The sequence below is a fragment of the Neopelma chrysocephalum genome, unplaced genomic scaffold (genome assembly GCF_003984885.1).
Source record: "Neopelma chrysocephalum unplaced genomic scaffold, ASM398488v2 Primary Assembly neopelma1_24, whole genome shotgun sequence".
In the NCBI taxonomy this organism is placed as follows: Eukaryota; Metazoa; Chordata; class Aves; order Passeriformes; family Pipridae; genus Neopelma; species Neopelma chrysocephalum.
In genome coordinates this window covers 20,758,003-20,771,946 of record NW_020897693.1, presented here as the reverse complement: position 1 = coordinate 20,771,946, position 13,944 = coordinate 20,758,003, and the positions used below count along the sequence as shown (strand labels likewise).

The 13,944-nt window shown below is 38.0% G+C and overlaps 1 protein-coding gene across 10 annotated transcripts in view; it reads right to left on the bottom strand.

Annotated features, from left to right (window-relative positions):
- The window catches only part of DPF3 (double PHD fingers 3), a 142,358-nt gene that overhangs the window by 29,444 nt on the left and 98,970 nt on the right, over positions 1 to 13,944 (bottom strand). For 6 of the 10 annotated variants that reach the window (XM_027707426.1, XM_027707433.1, XM_027707408.1 and 3 more), the window contains one exon: positions 12,377 to 12,505. In XM_027707426.1, coding sequence (XP_027563227.1) covers positions 12,377 to 12,505 — 129 coding nt within the window. Of the gene's footprint in view, positions 1 to 1,810; positions 3,825 to 8,186; positions 9,578 to 12,376; positions 12,506 to 13,944 lie in introns of those variants that run through there. The other 4 variants (XR_003538091.1, XR_003538092.1, XR_003538088.1 and 1 more) reach the window with 2 other exon arrangements.

The window sequence follows — 13,944 nt, the reverse complement described above, 5'->3', positions numbered from 1 at the left end:
TATCCTCTGTCCCTTTCTCTGATTTTGGGTAGGAAAAAAAAGTTACTTGCCCCTCATGAATCCTTACAGAAAAGTAGTTCTGTAGGCCTGCAGCTCAGATTGTTGTAAGAGTATCTGAGATCAAATCACAGAAAGGAAATTGGAACTTGTTAGGAGGGGCTTTAAACCCATCAATCCCATCAGTCAATGTAAATTCTAAGGAGACTACCACAGCTACCTTCTCAGCATGGCTCAGAAATACAGATAGCACCCTACCCTGTCTTTTCAGCTGCCTCTGGGCCCCAGTGCCCAGCCACAGAACAGCTGAGGACAATCCAGTAAGGAGTCCATGAACTGTTCTATTAGAACTCAAATAGGTTCCCAAGAGCCACAGTGACTGAGGACACAAAGGTAGCTGAAACTGCCTTTTTGTTTCCTCCTTCCTCCAATGAAAAAGAAAACAAAAATTGGTATGAACCCTTTTAGATTACTTTCTTGACAAGAGTCTGCTAAGGTCAGAAGGGAGAAAGAATTTCTTGTAATTCTAGAGTGTACCTTGAGAAAAGTTAGTTACTGCAGTATGCATGATGCCTCTCTCCAATCAAGTAAATAAAAATATGCGTAGACTGAGTATAAGTGCTAACTGGCGAAACAAGAGATTGCGTATATTCATGCTTTGACATTATTAAATTGTAGAGAGTATTGGGATGGGGGTTCAAAATCAGTTACTACAGGTCAAATAATACAAATTACTTCTGTGAATTGGCCAAAGACCTTGCAGAGGTAAAGATAAGGTCTGAAGGCAAGCAGTGAAGTTTTCAAGTCATAGTTACCTGAAGAAAGAGTGAAGAAACAAAACACTAATGGAAATTGAAATTACATGTGAAAAATAAAACTTTATAGGGAAGGGCTATAAAAGATGACCAAGAAGAGTTAATTCTCTGCTGCCAAGAAACACACTCTATCACACACAGATTTTAAAAATCAAGCAGGTAGGAGCCCATCTGTACAACAGAGCTTCATAAAAAATAACAGCAAAGCATATTAGGGAAGAGGTCACACACAGAGTTTCCTAAAAAGATGGCATCTAATCTGAAACAGTATTTCCTCTTTCTCTTTCCATTCTATACAACCATACCATTAATCTAATATATGCAAAGGGAAAGGGAAGATTCATGTCAGCACTGTAAAATGCAGCAAAGGGAACCACAGTTTCCAGTTACTCCAGTGACTGGATTAGAAACAGCATAGGTAGGGGCAGGAATCTTTAAGCAGCGTCACTAAAATCTATACAAACAGGTATCATATAATTTAGACTCCACTTTTGATTCGAAATTACCTTAATGTATCTCTATTAATCTCATGAAGAAGGCTATTAAAATACAAACACTTTTAGGAAGATCCTCTATTATCACCAAATGATAGGAAAACCTCTTAAAATGAGTCCTACACAAGAGCACTTTTTGATTTCCTGCCTACCTTCACTATAGCAAGCAACAGGACCAGTTTCTGCTGTCCAATGCATGGAGAAGAGAAAGTAAAGACAAAAATGAAGATAATTCTTGGTTAATGTAATGGTTCATTAAGAAATACCAAAACAAAAATCTGGGGACAAAAGTAATAATTTACAAAATGGAAAAGGGAAACAAAATTAATAGAGGAGGAAGTTTTATTTTAAGCTTCAAAGAGAGTATTATAAACAATGGAGAGTTTAGAAAAGTATATGTACAAGTACTCAACAATGTCTTTTTAAAAGAAGATTATTTGTGCTAAAACAGACCTTGTGGAATTGGTTCGATAAAGTAGTATTTACAGAGGAATATACAGTAGGGACATTGGAAGCAGAACTTTTATTTGGAAGGAATATTACACAAACTGAACAGAGACCCTACAGTTTAAAAATCTTCATTACAGTTGTGCGTCTTACGTTTTGATGAAATGAAAATTTATTTCTTTTTTTTTTTCTCTAGAGGCCATTAACCACCGCAAGTTTAGAAACCAACAAAATGAACAAAACAAACCCATCCTGCTAAAGAGCTCAATGAGGACACAAATTTTGTCATTTAATTTAGCTGGAGCAGGATTCAGGTCTACTGGACATCTTACATGACTATTTTTGGCCCTATGAGTTAATCTGGGAAGAAACAGAAGAAGGAGAAGGGAGAGGAGTACAAAATCTGCTGCTACTGACACATGAAAACTTCCCACTGATGTGAGTTTGAGCTCTAGGTGTGCAAGAAACACGATGCAGGCTCAGCTTCACCTAACCAGGATGAATTTTTGTAGACATAGCTTTTTTCATTCTGAAAGCCAACTTGAGCTACATAAACAAAGCTAATTTTTTTCTGTCTATACCCTGGGTTTCTATACTAATACCTTTTGGTATGGTTTGCCCTCAGTTTGCCTCTCCTCTGTAACGGGGGTGTCAGACATCTGGCACCCCTGTTACAGAGAAGCTAATGTGAGAGCCAAGTCCAATACTCTTCTAGGACACAAGGCTATCCTGCATCTCTACTACATTGCATCACACATGACACTAACAGTGCTGTGCTATCCTTTGTGAGCAGATTTGGCAGCCAACAAAACCCTCCAGTGCTTGTATGAAGCAGAACATCTTTTTTTTTTCACTGAGAAAATGCCTAACAACTTAGAATTTGGGATGTGAACATCCCTCACTGCTGCCTCACAGGACAATTTAGAATTGCAGTTGTGGGAACTCACAATCTTCTCCAGCTGAGTAACCCCTGTTGCTTACTGCTGACGTATAGGTGCACCTGTACACTTTTCAAAGTCCACTACCACTTAAGGAAGGGCTAAAGTAAACAAGTTTTCTACACATGGCATCATCCTTGACAGAAAGATCCATGCCAAGAGCACTTAACATTGAGATACTTCCTTTACAGCCAAATCACAATGAGCTGTGGAATTACCAAAGCAAAAAATAATACCAAAATTAACAGTGTTGCTTTCATTTTTGAAACCCCTCTTTCAGCAGAAGTATTGCAGAGCTGCTCAAGAGCAAACCTCTTTTAACATGCAGAAGAGACACATCAATCCTGTTAGGAAAAGATAGTCCTTTGAAACAGACATAAAATCTGGTAACAAAAAAATTCAGCCACTGAGCCTGGTCTTTGCTACTCCAACAGTTTTTGTTTAGATTTGTGCCTAACACAGTACAGCAAAGTAAGTTTTTAGCATCTAACAGGATAATATTATTAAGGAGAAAGTAAATCAGAACAATCTTCACTTACCACATCCAATTTTCAAAAAACAAAGATACACAGCACATGTATGAATGGCTTCTTTAAAGCAAGAGAGCAGAGTTGACCTTTATTTTCATTATTTAAAAAAAGTTTTTTCCTTAAAGTAAATATTCAGTCTTTATTTTACAGTAAGTGCTTTTTAAAATTTCATGTCTTCACAAAATTGCATTTAAAATTTGAAGTAAAATGTATTTCAAACAAAAATACTGTGCAACTTTAGCACTTCTTTTCTTTCTTAAATATCGAAATAAATAAAATAGTTGTCTTTTTCAGTTTGTTTGTTTTTCAGTCAGTTCTACTGTAGATCAATTCCAGTTTGACCTGGGTTTATACACACACTTAAAAGAAAATGAAATCAAGACTTCAAAAAACTTCTTTGTATTGCACCAGCTTAGGGCATCCCTAGGACTTCTCTCAATAGTTGGCAGCCAACTTCCCACAGTCCAGGCTCCTGTGCCAGATGGAACACGAGTACAGAAGAGTCAGGGCAAGGAAAGAAGTATCAAAGCATCCTGGCTTCTCTTGGTCTTCTTCTGAAATGTCTTGCTTGAAGGATGCTGGAGTCCATGAGGGCAGGGCTGACTGCAGAGGGAAAGGCAATACAAAGTAAAACTAAACAAACTCAAACAGACAACAAAAGCAAGTTTTCAGAGAAAAAACAGAAGCAGCACAAACCAAGATTCCAACACTGATTGCCTTCTAGTTCTTTGAAAATGTAACTCAACAGACTCAGTTTCAACTGATCATGGCAGCCATAAATTAATACAAACAAACAAATTGGATATGAAAGAGCATATCCAAGAGAAAGGCACTGAACCAGTCAATCTTTCTTATTGTAAACAACATTAAATGACCTTCATCTTTCAGCTTAGATAACTGTCTTTTCATTGGGGGTAAGACCTTTGCTTATGAAATCCTGCTCTGATTACCTTGCTATATTATGAATTATTTGTAGGGAGCCACAAGCGTATGGAGCATGGCACAAAAGACATTTTCAGAAGTCTGAACGATACTCATGGGGTGGCAGCAATGTGATAACTCCTGGAAAGAATGAAAGATTGCATTTTGCATTGCATTTATTCCATGAATTGACTAAGTTACATGCTACTAAGCTCCTGAACAGGATTAGATAGCAAATAAAATAATCTCTTTATTTCCACAAAATGTGAGTGCCTCCCCCCATGTCTTCCCCACATCTTTCATATCAGTTCTGGACTATACAAAGATCCAAAATCTTAGAAGCTGCCAGCGACCAAAAGAATAAGTCAAAGATATGAACTGGCAGCATCCGCTTAAGAGGGCTATCAGAACTTGAAATCCCAACAGCTGGGGTTTTTTTTCTAGATGTTATTACAACTTATCTTCTCTGAAATTGGAAACTTAGCACTCATGGAAATACAAACAGGGACATGAAAATAATTCTGACCCAATTTCAGTATTCTATGGTATTTATATAGTTTGGGGTTTTTTTCAACACTGGTAGATATCTGGCAAGGAGCACAAAGATTGGTGGGGTTTATTGTAATGGCTCAGTCAGCAAAAATTCAGGCTGGCTACATTCCTGCACTGCAAAGGTTTGTCAAAACAACCCCATGCCAGCATGAACACATGTATGTGCCTCATACTTTACATATTCTCATAGCTACAAATTTAATGTAAATAAGAAAAAAACAAAAACCAGAGAATATGAAATGGGTGTTTATTGGAAACATCTACATATGTTGCAGCACAAAAGACACTGGGCAGATTTTGGAGCTTTTATAGTAAGATGACTCCCAGTGGGGTCAATTCAATGTTTGCTTGAGGAATTGATTCAGTAAAACTGAATGCCATGAATGCCTCTGCCATGGGGCAGAGGAAAATTGCATGAGGAGCCAGGCTTTGAAAGCTCCATAGTTTTATGGTATTTGAACTATAATTTCAGGGCCCATCTCAAAATATCATTGTAAGAATTAACCAAAAAAAGGCAAAGTTGGCAGGAGAGAACATCACAGCCCAGATTCAGTGACTCTTTGGGTGTATTTCTCATTTGCTCCATGCATCAGTAGGCAGCAAACTGAGTCTCTGTCTTCAATCAAAAGCCTAAGCTGAGGTCTGTAAAATGGCAAACTAGAACTCAAAATGAATAACTAATGTAAAATCTCAAAGGCAAAACAATGTGGGGAGGGGATTCTAATAACACATTCTGCTGAAACAAATGGCCATCTTGGAGCTTGTCTACACCATACTAGCAAGAGTATTAATAGGAAGGTTTCATTCAATAAAAGCAATAGCTAAGAAAGCCCAGTGGTAGTGCTTCTGAAGTCAATGGCAAAGTTCTCTCTGGCCCTTGTTTCAGCAGCCTATGCTCATCATTTATGACCTTACCGCATACATATGATGTTATTCCAAGCACCATTACATATTAAAGAAATAAATACCCAGCCCACAAAACTGTGGGGTGCCTGGGCAAAGGGAAGAGATGCAAACTGAAGCAAATCAGATTTCAGTTCCTTTCCTGTTCTGCCACATTCCTCACTTTTACTTTTTAACTTCAATGCCAGAACTCTGTATTTTCTTAAAAATTTCCTAATACATATTATTATACTTAAAATTTTATACTGTTTTCGTGAAAGAGCTGAGGCCTGTCCCTGCCAAAATTTCAACTAATTAAGTGCTACAAAAGGGAGTAGGCTGAGGATCAGTGCACAATCCACATAGCCTTTCTTCTCCCCTATCAGCTGCTCAAGCAGCACGTCACTTCCTTTTTTCTCCTGTTCCCATCTGTGAATCAGAGTTAGCAGAGGACAACTCAGAAAACTATATGTGTTTTCTAAGATCCTTTAGTATGGAGCAGTAGAAAGGTACCTGAGGAGATGGCTTAAATGATTAAACACAGAAAAGTCTGAATTTAGGGCCTGAAATAAAAAACACCCTTTATTCACCTTTCACATTGAGGCTGTCTTATTTTGGTACATGGTTTGCATGGGAGCATGTGTTTCAGGACATTCTTTAGAAAGTCTTGTGCTAACCTTCCTGTAATAAGAAGGACGTCTTTGAAGGAGAACTGAAATAGCCAGGGTCGTGATTAATTGAAGGGCTGCAACTTCGAAGATTTTATGAAGAACAGCTGGTCTCATTGAGCTGCTGAAATCACTGGGGAATACAGAGCATCACATTCCTTTCTGATTTCAAAGATGACTAATTTTTAGGTACAATCCAGAATTCACATTGAAAATTCTTTTTATGCCTTCCTAGATTGGTTTGGGACCTATGTGTCCTTTAAGATACAATTACACTGCGCAGTTCCCTAATCAGTGAACTAGATATGGTAGTGTCAGGGTCCTCTTTCGCAGTTTTTTTTGTTTGGTTTTTCTTTTTTTTTAAATTGCACTTACAAAACCTCCTTCTGTATATTTTCTGCCTCATTAACATTGTCATCTTCGCCTCGTCCATCTCAGAGGGTCTTGTGTAGTAGCCCCTTTGCTTTGCTTTCATCTTCAGCTTAGGAGCTACCAACCTCCTTTCCCTGTTCCCAGCCCTCACTCCAGCACTACATGTCCTGAGAATATTTCAATTCCATATCAACACCCCATTCAATATTCACTGTTAACACTACTTTACAACCTAGCTTAAACAAGTACTCTTTTAGCTTCCAACTCTACATCTTCATTTCCTCTCTATGATCAATGCCTTCCTATGGTCAGTACCACAGTGCTCAGCCTGCTGGACTAAACTCATGTTGGCTATCTCAGTCTAATAAGACACCTTGAGGAATCCAAGAACTACTTTCTCTCCATAACAATTAATTAATTTTATCTTCCTTCCTCTCTCAGGACTATATTGAACCAGTGATCATCCATATACACATTAATGATATAAATAATGGTGATGGATTTTTTTTTATGCTATCTGCAATAAATTTCAGCTGGAAATTTTTATGCACTCTCTGAGCTGCTGTGGCTTCTTTCTGAGGGTACTGTGCTACTCAGTTGTCATGAAGATGGGTGGTTTGGTTGCAAAAGGATTAAGACTGTGTGCATTGTTATAGTAACTGCATTTATGAAAATAAATCAAGACTTATTGAATTATAGGCATCTGATTATTGTTTGTATTCCAAAAGAGCCTAGAATGTGTTAGGCATGGTTCACAAAAGACAATGGTAAGGATTCCATTTGGAAAATATTCTATTTAGGGTATGCCTATTTTGCAGTGGATGCAGTGACTGGAGTTCTTCAGAAAGATGTACTTGGGTAGGTTTCAGCTACCTAGTTCAGGTGCTGCAAGGACTATAGTCAGCATATCAGCACAGAGCTCAGGATGGGCTGCCACAGCATGGAAGAAGTTGAGTAAATATAGGGCTTAGTAAGTGCTGAGCTGTGTAGTGCCATCCTGCACCACAGGCCAGTTGCAGCTGGCTGGTTCCAGGTGTGTCAGGCCTACACCCCTCAGGCAGTGAAAGGCAGACAAATGAAAATTGAGTTCTTTTTCAAGTCAAGATAATAATTCAAGTCTTCATTACTTCTGTAAGCTTTTCCCTGTCAAAGCTTACTCTGATTGTATTTTGAGGAACACTGGGTAACATTTAAACTTTTCTTAACCTTCTAATTTGTATGACACAACTGCTGCATGGATAGAAGAAGTAGATGCAAGACAGATGCAAGAAATCCTGTTGTTTGTTTACTGTGGATTTAGAGCATTTCTAGCTGCTTGCTCCTTTTCTATTTTCCCTGATGTTCACATGAGCATGTCAAAAAGTAGCAAGCAAAAGAAAAAAAAAATTAAAGGAAGAGAATATGATACTAATGCCACAAATGTAAGTGCGGGGATTGAAGGGCAGGAGTATCAGAAAAAATAAATTTGAACTTCATTTTTTAAAATCTGTAACATTTCAGGTTTTTCTGTTGAAAATCCAGGGCAGAGAGATTTCACAATTGAGTGAAAGACATTTCAGTTCAGACATACCTTTCAAATCCTGCTGCATGTTTCCTCCTTTCTGGGAAAGTCGCTGGGAAGGGAGTCCCTCTCTTCTCCATTGCCCTTGGAACTTTAATTAGTATTGCTTTGGTTTTTTTCAAAAGAAGCTATTAAAAAGCAAATAAAGTGTCTTACGAGACACTACAGAGAGAAAAAACAGGGCAACACAGGAAAAAATGCTGTCAATTGAAATTTAAAAATGGAAAGAAAAGTATAGGTGAGGTATTTTTTCATATAATTTCTTCCATGATTCTGCTCCTCCATCTGTTTTGTCTGTGACGCCTATGACTTGCCACTCTTATTCCATCCCTATGCTTGGAAATTGCTGTCCATGAAGTGAAAGGTGAAGAAAAAAAAAAGAAGTATAACGGCGTGAGGAAGACATGAAGGGGTGCAGGGAGAAAGAGATCTATTGAGTGTAAAGGTGTCCAAAGGAGATGGAAATGTGTTCCCCAAGTCCATGGTCTTCAATGGTGCTGTTGTATTTTCTGGATGTTAGCATAGCAGGTGTACAAGAAGAGCCAAATTCCACGTGCTACAGTAAGTGCAAAATCTCGAAACGCAGAAGCCATCATATCAAGGGTTTCCTTGTCCCCTGATAGAGTCCACCCACAGTGGTTCTCTAGAAACAGTTCTATTATCAAGTAGACATCCATTGCTTTTTTTGTTTTTCTATTTTTATTTAAAAAGTAGTTTTCTAATAATATATAGAATATATAAATAATAATAATAATTAAAAAAACCTATTTGGGTTTGCTTTCTGTTATCCAACCCATCTGTATTTTTTGTGGTTTGCTGATATATATATTAAAAGACAAGAAAATCAACTCTGCTCACTATTAAAAAAAATATTAAATCCACTTTTTATGTTTCCAAAGAGAAAGAGAAGGAGGGGAGGTGGGATAAAACCAAATTAAAACAAAAAAAAAATAAAAACAAAACCCTAAAAAAACCAGGAAAATCAAAACCTTCTGTCTCTTCAAAGTAGTTGTCAAGAGCTTTAAAAGCTTGTGCTTTCAGTGTACACCCCACAGGAAAAACAACAAAAATAACAAAAATAATAACAACAACAATAACAAAAAAACCCAAGGACCTAAAATTAAAAAAAGAAAAAGGTAATAATAATCTTAGTAGTAAAAAGGACAGCAAATCATTCAGAGTTTCTGTGTCTTTTTAGTTATTTTAGCAGCCACCCTTTTTGTCTGCAGAGGGAGAGCTGCCACCACAGCCACCTCCTCGGCTCGAGAGAGGCTCTTCTGCATCGTCCTCGTCAAAGCCATGAAAGGTCGAGGTGTCGCTTTCTGACGTGGAACCGAACAAGTCCTCCGTAGTGCGTGCTGGCGCTGCTTCATCCCTCCTGCCTTCTCTTCCCAAATGAGCTGACATGTATGATGAATATATCAGCACATGGGTTAAGCAACAGGCATTATCATCATAATTTTTTAATTATCATTTAATTATCATTTAAAAAATCGGACTATCGAGCTCATAGGTGTGTGCTTGTATGTGCCCGCACACCTCAACAACATAGCATAGGGAGAACTGCAGTAAGAGAAATAACAAAGGATCAGTTTCAAAGAAAAAAAATCTACAAACACTACAGGTGCCCATAGCTACAGCAGCGAAAGGGTTAATCATGTTTTCCTCTCTTCAAAACAGTAAAATATTTCCTCATGATTACTTAGAAAATTTTAAAATATTTTTAGACCATATAAGTAATTAAACACTGTTAGCTCTAAGCACGATGACTTCAGACTGGCATCAACTGTCACAAATTTACTGCTATAGAAATGTAAACCTCATCAGTCTCAGGACTATTTTTTGTCCCCCGCTTCACCTGATCCTAAAGAACCTCTTCGGTAGACAAAATGAAATACATTTTGAAGACTAAGTGAAATTAGCTTAAACCAATACTTTTATGCAAATTCCATGGCATGTCCTTCAAAAATAAAAAAACCTCCAAAACTAATATATACAATTCAACAACTAAAACAACTGAGATGAGGAATGACCCATCTTGGGGAACACTGAAAAGTTCAAATGTGTGTGAGTCAATCCAACTTTCAATATGGAGCAGGAAATTCTCCACACAGGACATCAATAACTGCAACAACAACAACAACAAGACTCTTAAAAAGAGAAGTCAAATACTGAAATCTGCAAAACTGAGATTTATTTTCTCTCTCAATCAAACTTGTTATGTGATTAATAGTACAGCCTTCAAATTCCCTCTTCAAGAAAGACTGGTCCAGCAAAATTCAAGTGTGAGATTTTAGGGAACAGCTATTTTCTTATTCAGAATCAGTGCATGGTATTAAGCAACCATTTGGTCCCTGCTCCAGCTACAAGGAATCAGCCGTATAAGAAGTACACTGCATTGCTTGAGACACAAAGAATTAAATACTGTTCACAAAAAAAAGACAATGGATATAGCAAAATAATTGGTAGATGAACCACCTTGTAGATGTGTGATTTTACTGACTTTGTGAACAGAAAAAACAATATAATTTCCATGAGCTCTCTTTCAGAAATTTTCTCCATTATCAAGACAGAGAAAGATGGCAGCCACCAAGAAAGTTTCATTGTTTTAGTTTAGAGATTAGTGTGTGGTTGTACCTTAATTACTTTCATCACACATCAGTCACAGCATTGCAGACCCCTATGAATGACTCAAGAGGGTCAGAATTTGTACAAGGATAACGTTTAAGGGAACTGACTTTGCACAATTTAGGTTACGTGCTGATCTACTTGTTCTATCACACTAAGGAATCAAGGCACAATGTATTTGTGTTACATTCTGATATAATCACTATAGCAATGTTTAAATAGCAATAAAATATGGATCTATCTCACTGTGCCATATCAGGACAATGCTGAAATTAGTTATATTGTAATATAACAATCAAGGAGAAGAGCAATGATCTTCCAAGATGGCACCACACACCCCGTGAACTTCCCCTTTCTATTATTAAGAAGCAATCACATACACACTAAAAGGTCCGTGTCCCTGACAGCACAGCATTTGTAAGGATGCCCCTGGAGAAAACCAAACATGTTGCCATTGATCCTCTGGTGACCAGTCAGTATCATTTCAGAATATCCTCAGAGGTCACAACAACTGCAGAAGGCAATTTGTCATTGAAGAGTCTAGTCCTTCTCCCATTGAATGTAGTAATAGGCTTTCTATGAATTTCAGCAGGAGCATAAAAAGGCCATTTCCTTGGCATGAAAACATTGCACATCGCATTTCAGCCACAAAGCAACAGACATCTTTCAATGACTACAGTACAGAAGGAGCAGCAGCCATACCGAATTTCAAGGCCTCTTTGGTTTTCAGATTTCCATATTATTGTCTTATCACCACTAGTATCACCACTGTACAAAAATACCACAACTGAAAACTTGGACCAAAGCTGGAATATGCAGTTGTTAAAAGTCTTGCATTCCCTCTACCATTGCCACCACCTCCTACATGAACTATAAATAACTGTTCAACTGGTATAAAATTTCCCAAAAAAGACAAAGAGAAAAAAAAAAGAAAGAAAGGAAGGAAGAAAACAACATCCCAGAAATAAAGACAACTCAGAATGGGAAAGACACAATTGCCTACATTTAAAAAGAGAGAAGGGAAGAAAACGGAGAAATAAAAACCTCTTTAAACAAAACTAATGATAGTCATCTTGTAAGAGGATAATTCTTGACAGCTACCCCCATCCCTACCCTGTAATTTCCTCCCTCTTTCTTTTTTGGATGAAGAAATGCATGAAATGTGTAATCAATGGAAATGCTTGTCATGCAACTTTCATAAACCTTGTAAGTAATTCATAATTGTAATTGTAGCATTTGAAGACAGAAACCATTCTTTAACATTGTCATAGGATTTTCTCCTTCCATGTGAAGAACAACTAATACATGTACCAATGTTCCCGAAAGCCAATAAATACATTGAAACTTTATTATTTCATAAGACCCCATTAGCTTAAAAATGTGAATCCAACAATAGGTTTTATGACAGAAAATTTCCCAGTCATCCTTTCCCACAAACAACGAGAAGAGGTAAGATTTCATTTTCTATCCCTTCCCAAATGTGCTGCCTTCCTTCAAAATCTTCAGAATGTGCAAAAAACAAATCACATAAATGCCTTTGTACAAGAAAGATACAAGAAGGAGTCACCTACCAGAGCGCCCACAGTCTGAGCACGATACAAGTTCCTCAGGCCGACCACTTTTTTTGTTCATATTGGAGCCTCCAAGGCAGAAGTCACAGTAGTTATTGGGAATGATGACCCCATCTGGTCCTTTCTGGGCTGCAGTCGGGTTAGAAATCATATTTACTCAAAGAGCACTCATTTGGACATTTCCCCCTTCTACTAGATATGATGTTAGGTCAGTGAGTTTGCAGGCCACTGTCTTCCCAAAACATTGTCAATCAGAATAAAAATGAACTGCATAAACCACCTCCATTTTAAGTACACCCAGTGTTGTATCTCTTTTTGCCTGAAATGCCCTTCACCACTTCCTTTCTAATCCTAGCCAGGCTGCTCCCTCACAAGGACGTGCTTCCAGATATATCTTTACAGTTCAGGGACCTTGTAACACGTACAGGCAGAGGTAACCCCTAATGCAGAATCAGACCTATGCTGTCAGTAAGCCAAGCCTGGTTTTCAGGCAGCACTCATCATTGTAAACCCACAAAATAGAAATTCAGAACGGAAAAATACAATCTCCAAAACTCAAAAACCAACAGCAGGGAGATGGGGGGACAGGAACACTTACTGGTTTTATTTCAAGCAGTTTTTTAGGGAACTACATCTCTACATGGCAGGGTGTCCTTAGTCAAAAAGTTGGTTGAAATGCTCATGAATATTCACAGGCAAAGCCATTTGGAGTGTTTTGCCAAAGGCTTAAGCCACCTGGAGCAGTCATGTCCCCTGGGATTAGCAGGGAGGGCAGCAGATCCAGCATTACCCCAGCACCCAGCACAGGTGCGGAGTCAGCCTGGGGCAGACGTCCCAGCCAACAGAGTTAAAAACTCTTTCAGTCAAGAAAAAAAGGAGGGAGGTTATATATTCTTATTTTTCAGTTAGGAATAGTTGGAAAGGAGCAAACACACACTGGTCTTAAGTAGAGGAGGGGACAGATCCCCTAGGAAGGAGAGAAGGGCAAAGGTCTTCTGCATTCCTCTGAGTTGAGCAGAACAGCAATGTGCTTTTTTTCTTGCTCACAACTGCCATTTTTCTCCTCTGCTCTCCAGAGAGGGAAAACTTCTTGTTCCTGTACAGTCTAACTAGGAACTGGGGAAGGGACAAGGGAGTGGAGGGAATGATTGGTTTGCCTTTGTTTCTTGTCTTTGAACTTAAAGAATCCAATAGAATACCTAGCCTAAGCCTACCCCTGAAGATTTCTACGAACTAAAAAATTAAGAACTTTAAACTGTATCATCTATATTTAATTATCTTTTTAATGCATATTTTGTAACTTGAAGATTTTTAACAGATTTTTTGACAGCCTTTATTAATGGTCTTTTTGTCCACATTCAAATTTCCCCCAAAGAACAATGACATTCTAAAGGGCTTCTGGTAACAGTCCAAGACATACACTTAAAATTAAAATTTCCTCCAAGTTCAATCTGTTTTTCTGGTTTGGTGCATCTATTTATTAATTTATTTCCAGCTGTTGATTAGCTGAACTTTTTGGAGTTTGGTAACTGAAAGATTCCAGGAAAGGTGGAAGTAAAAAGAAAATT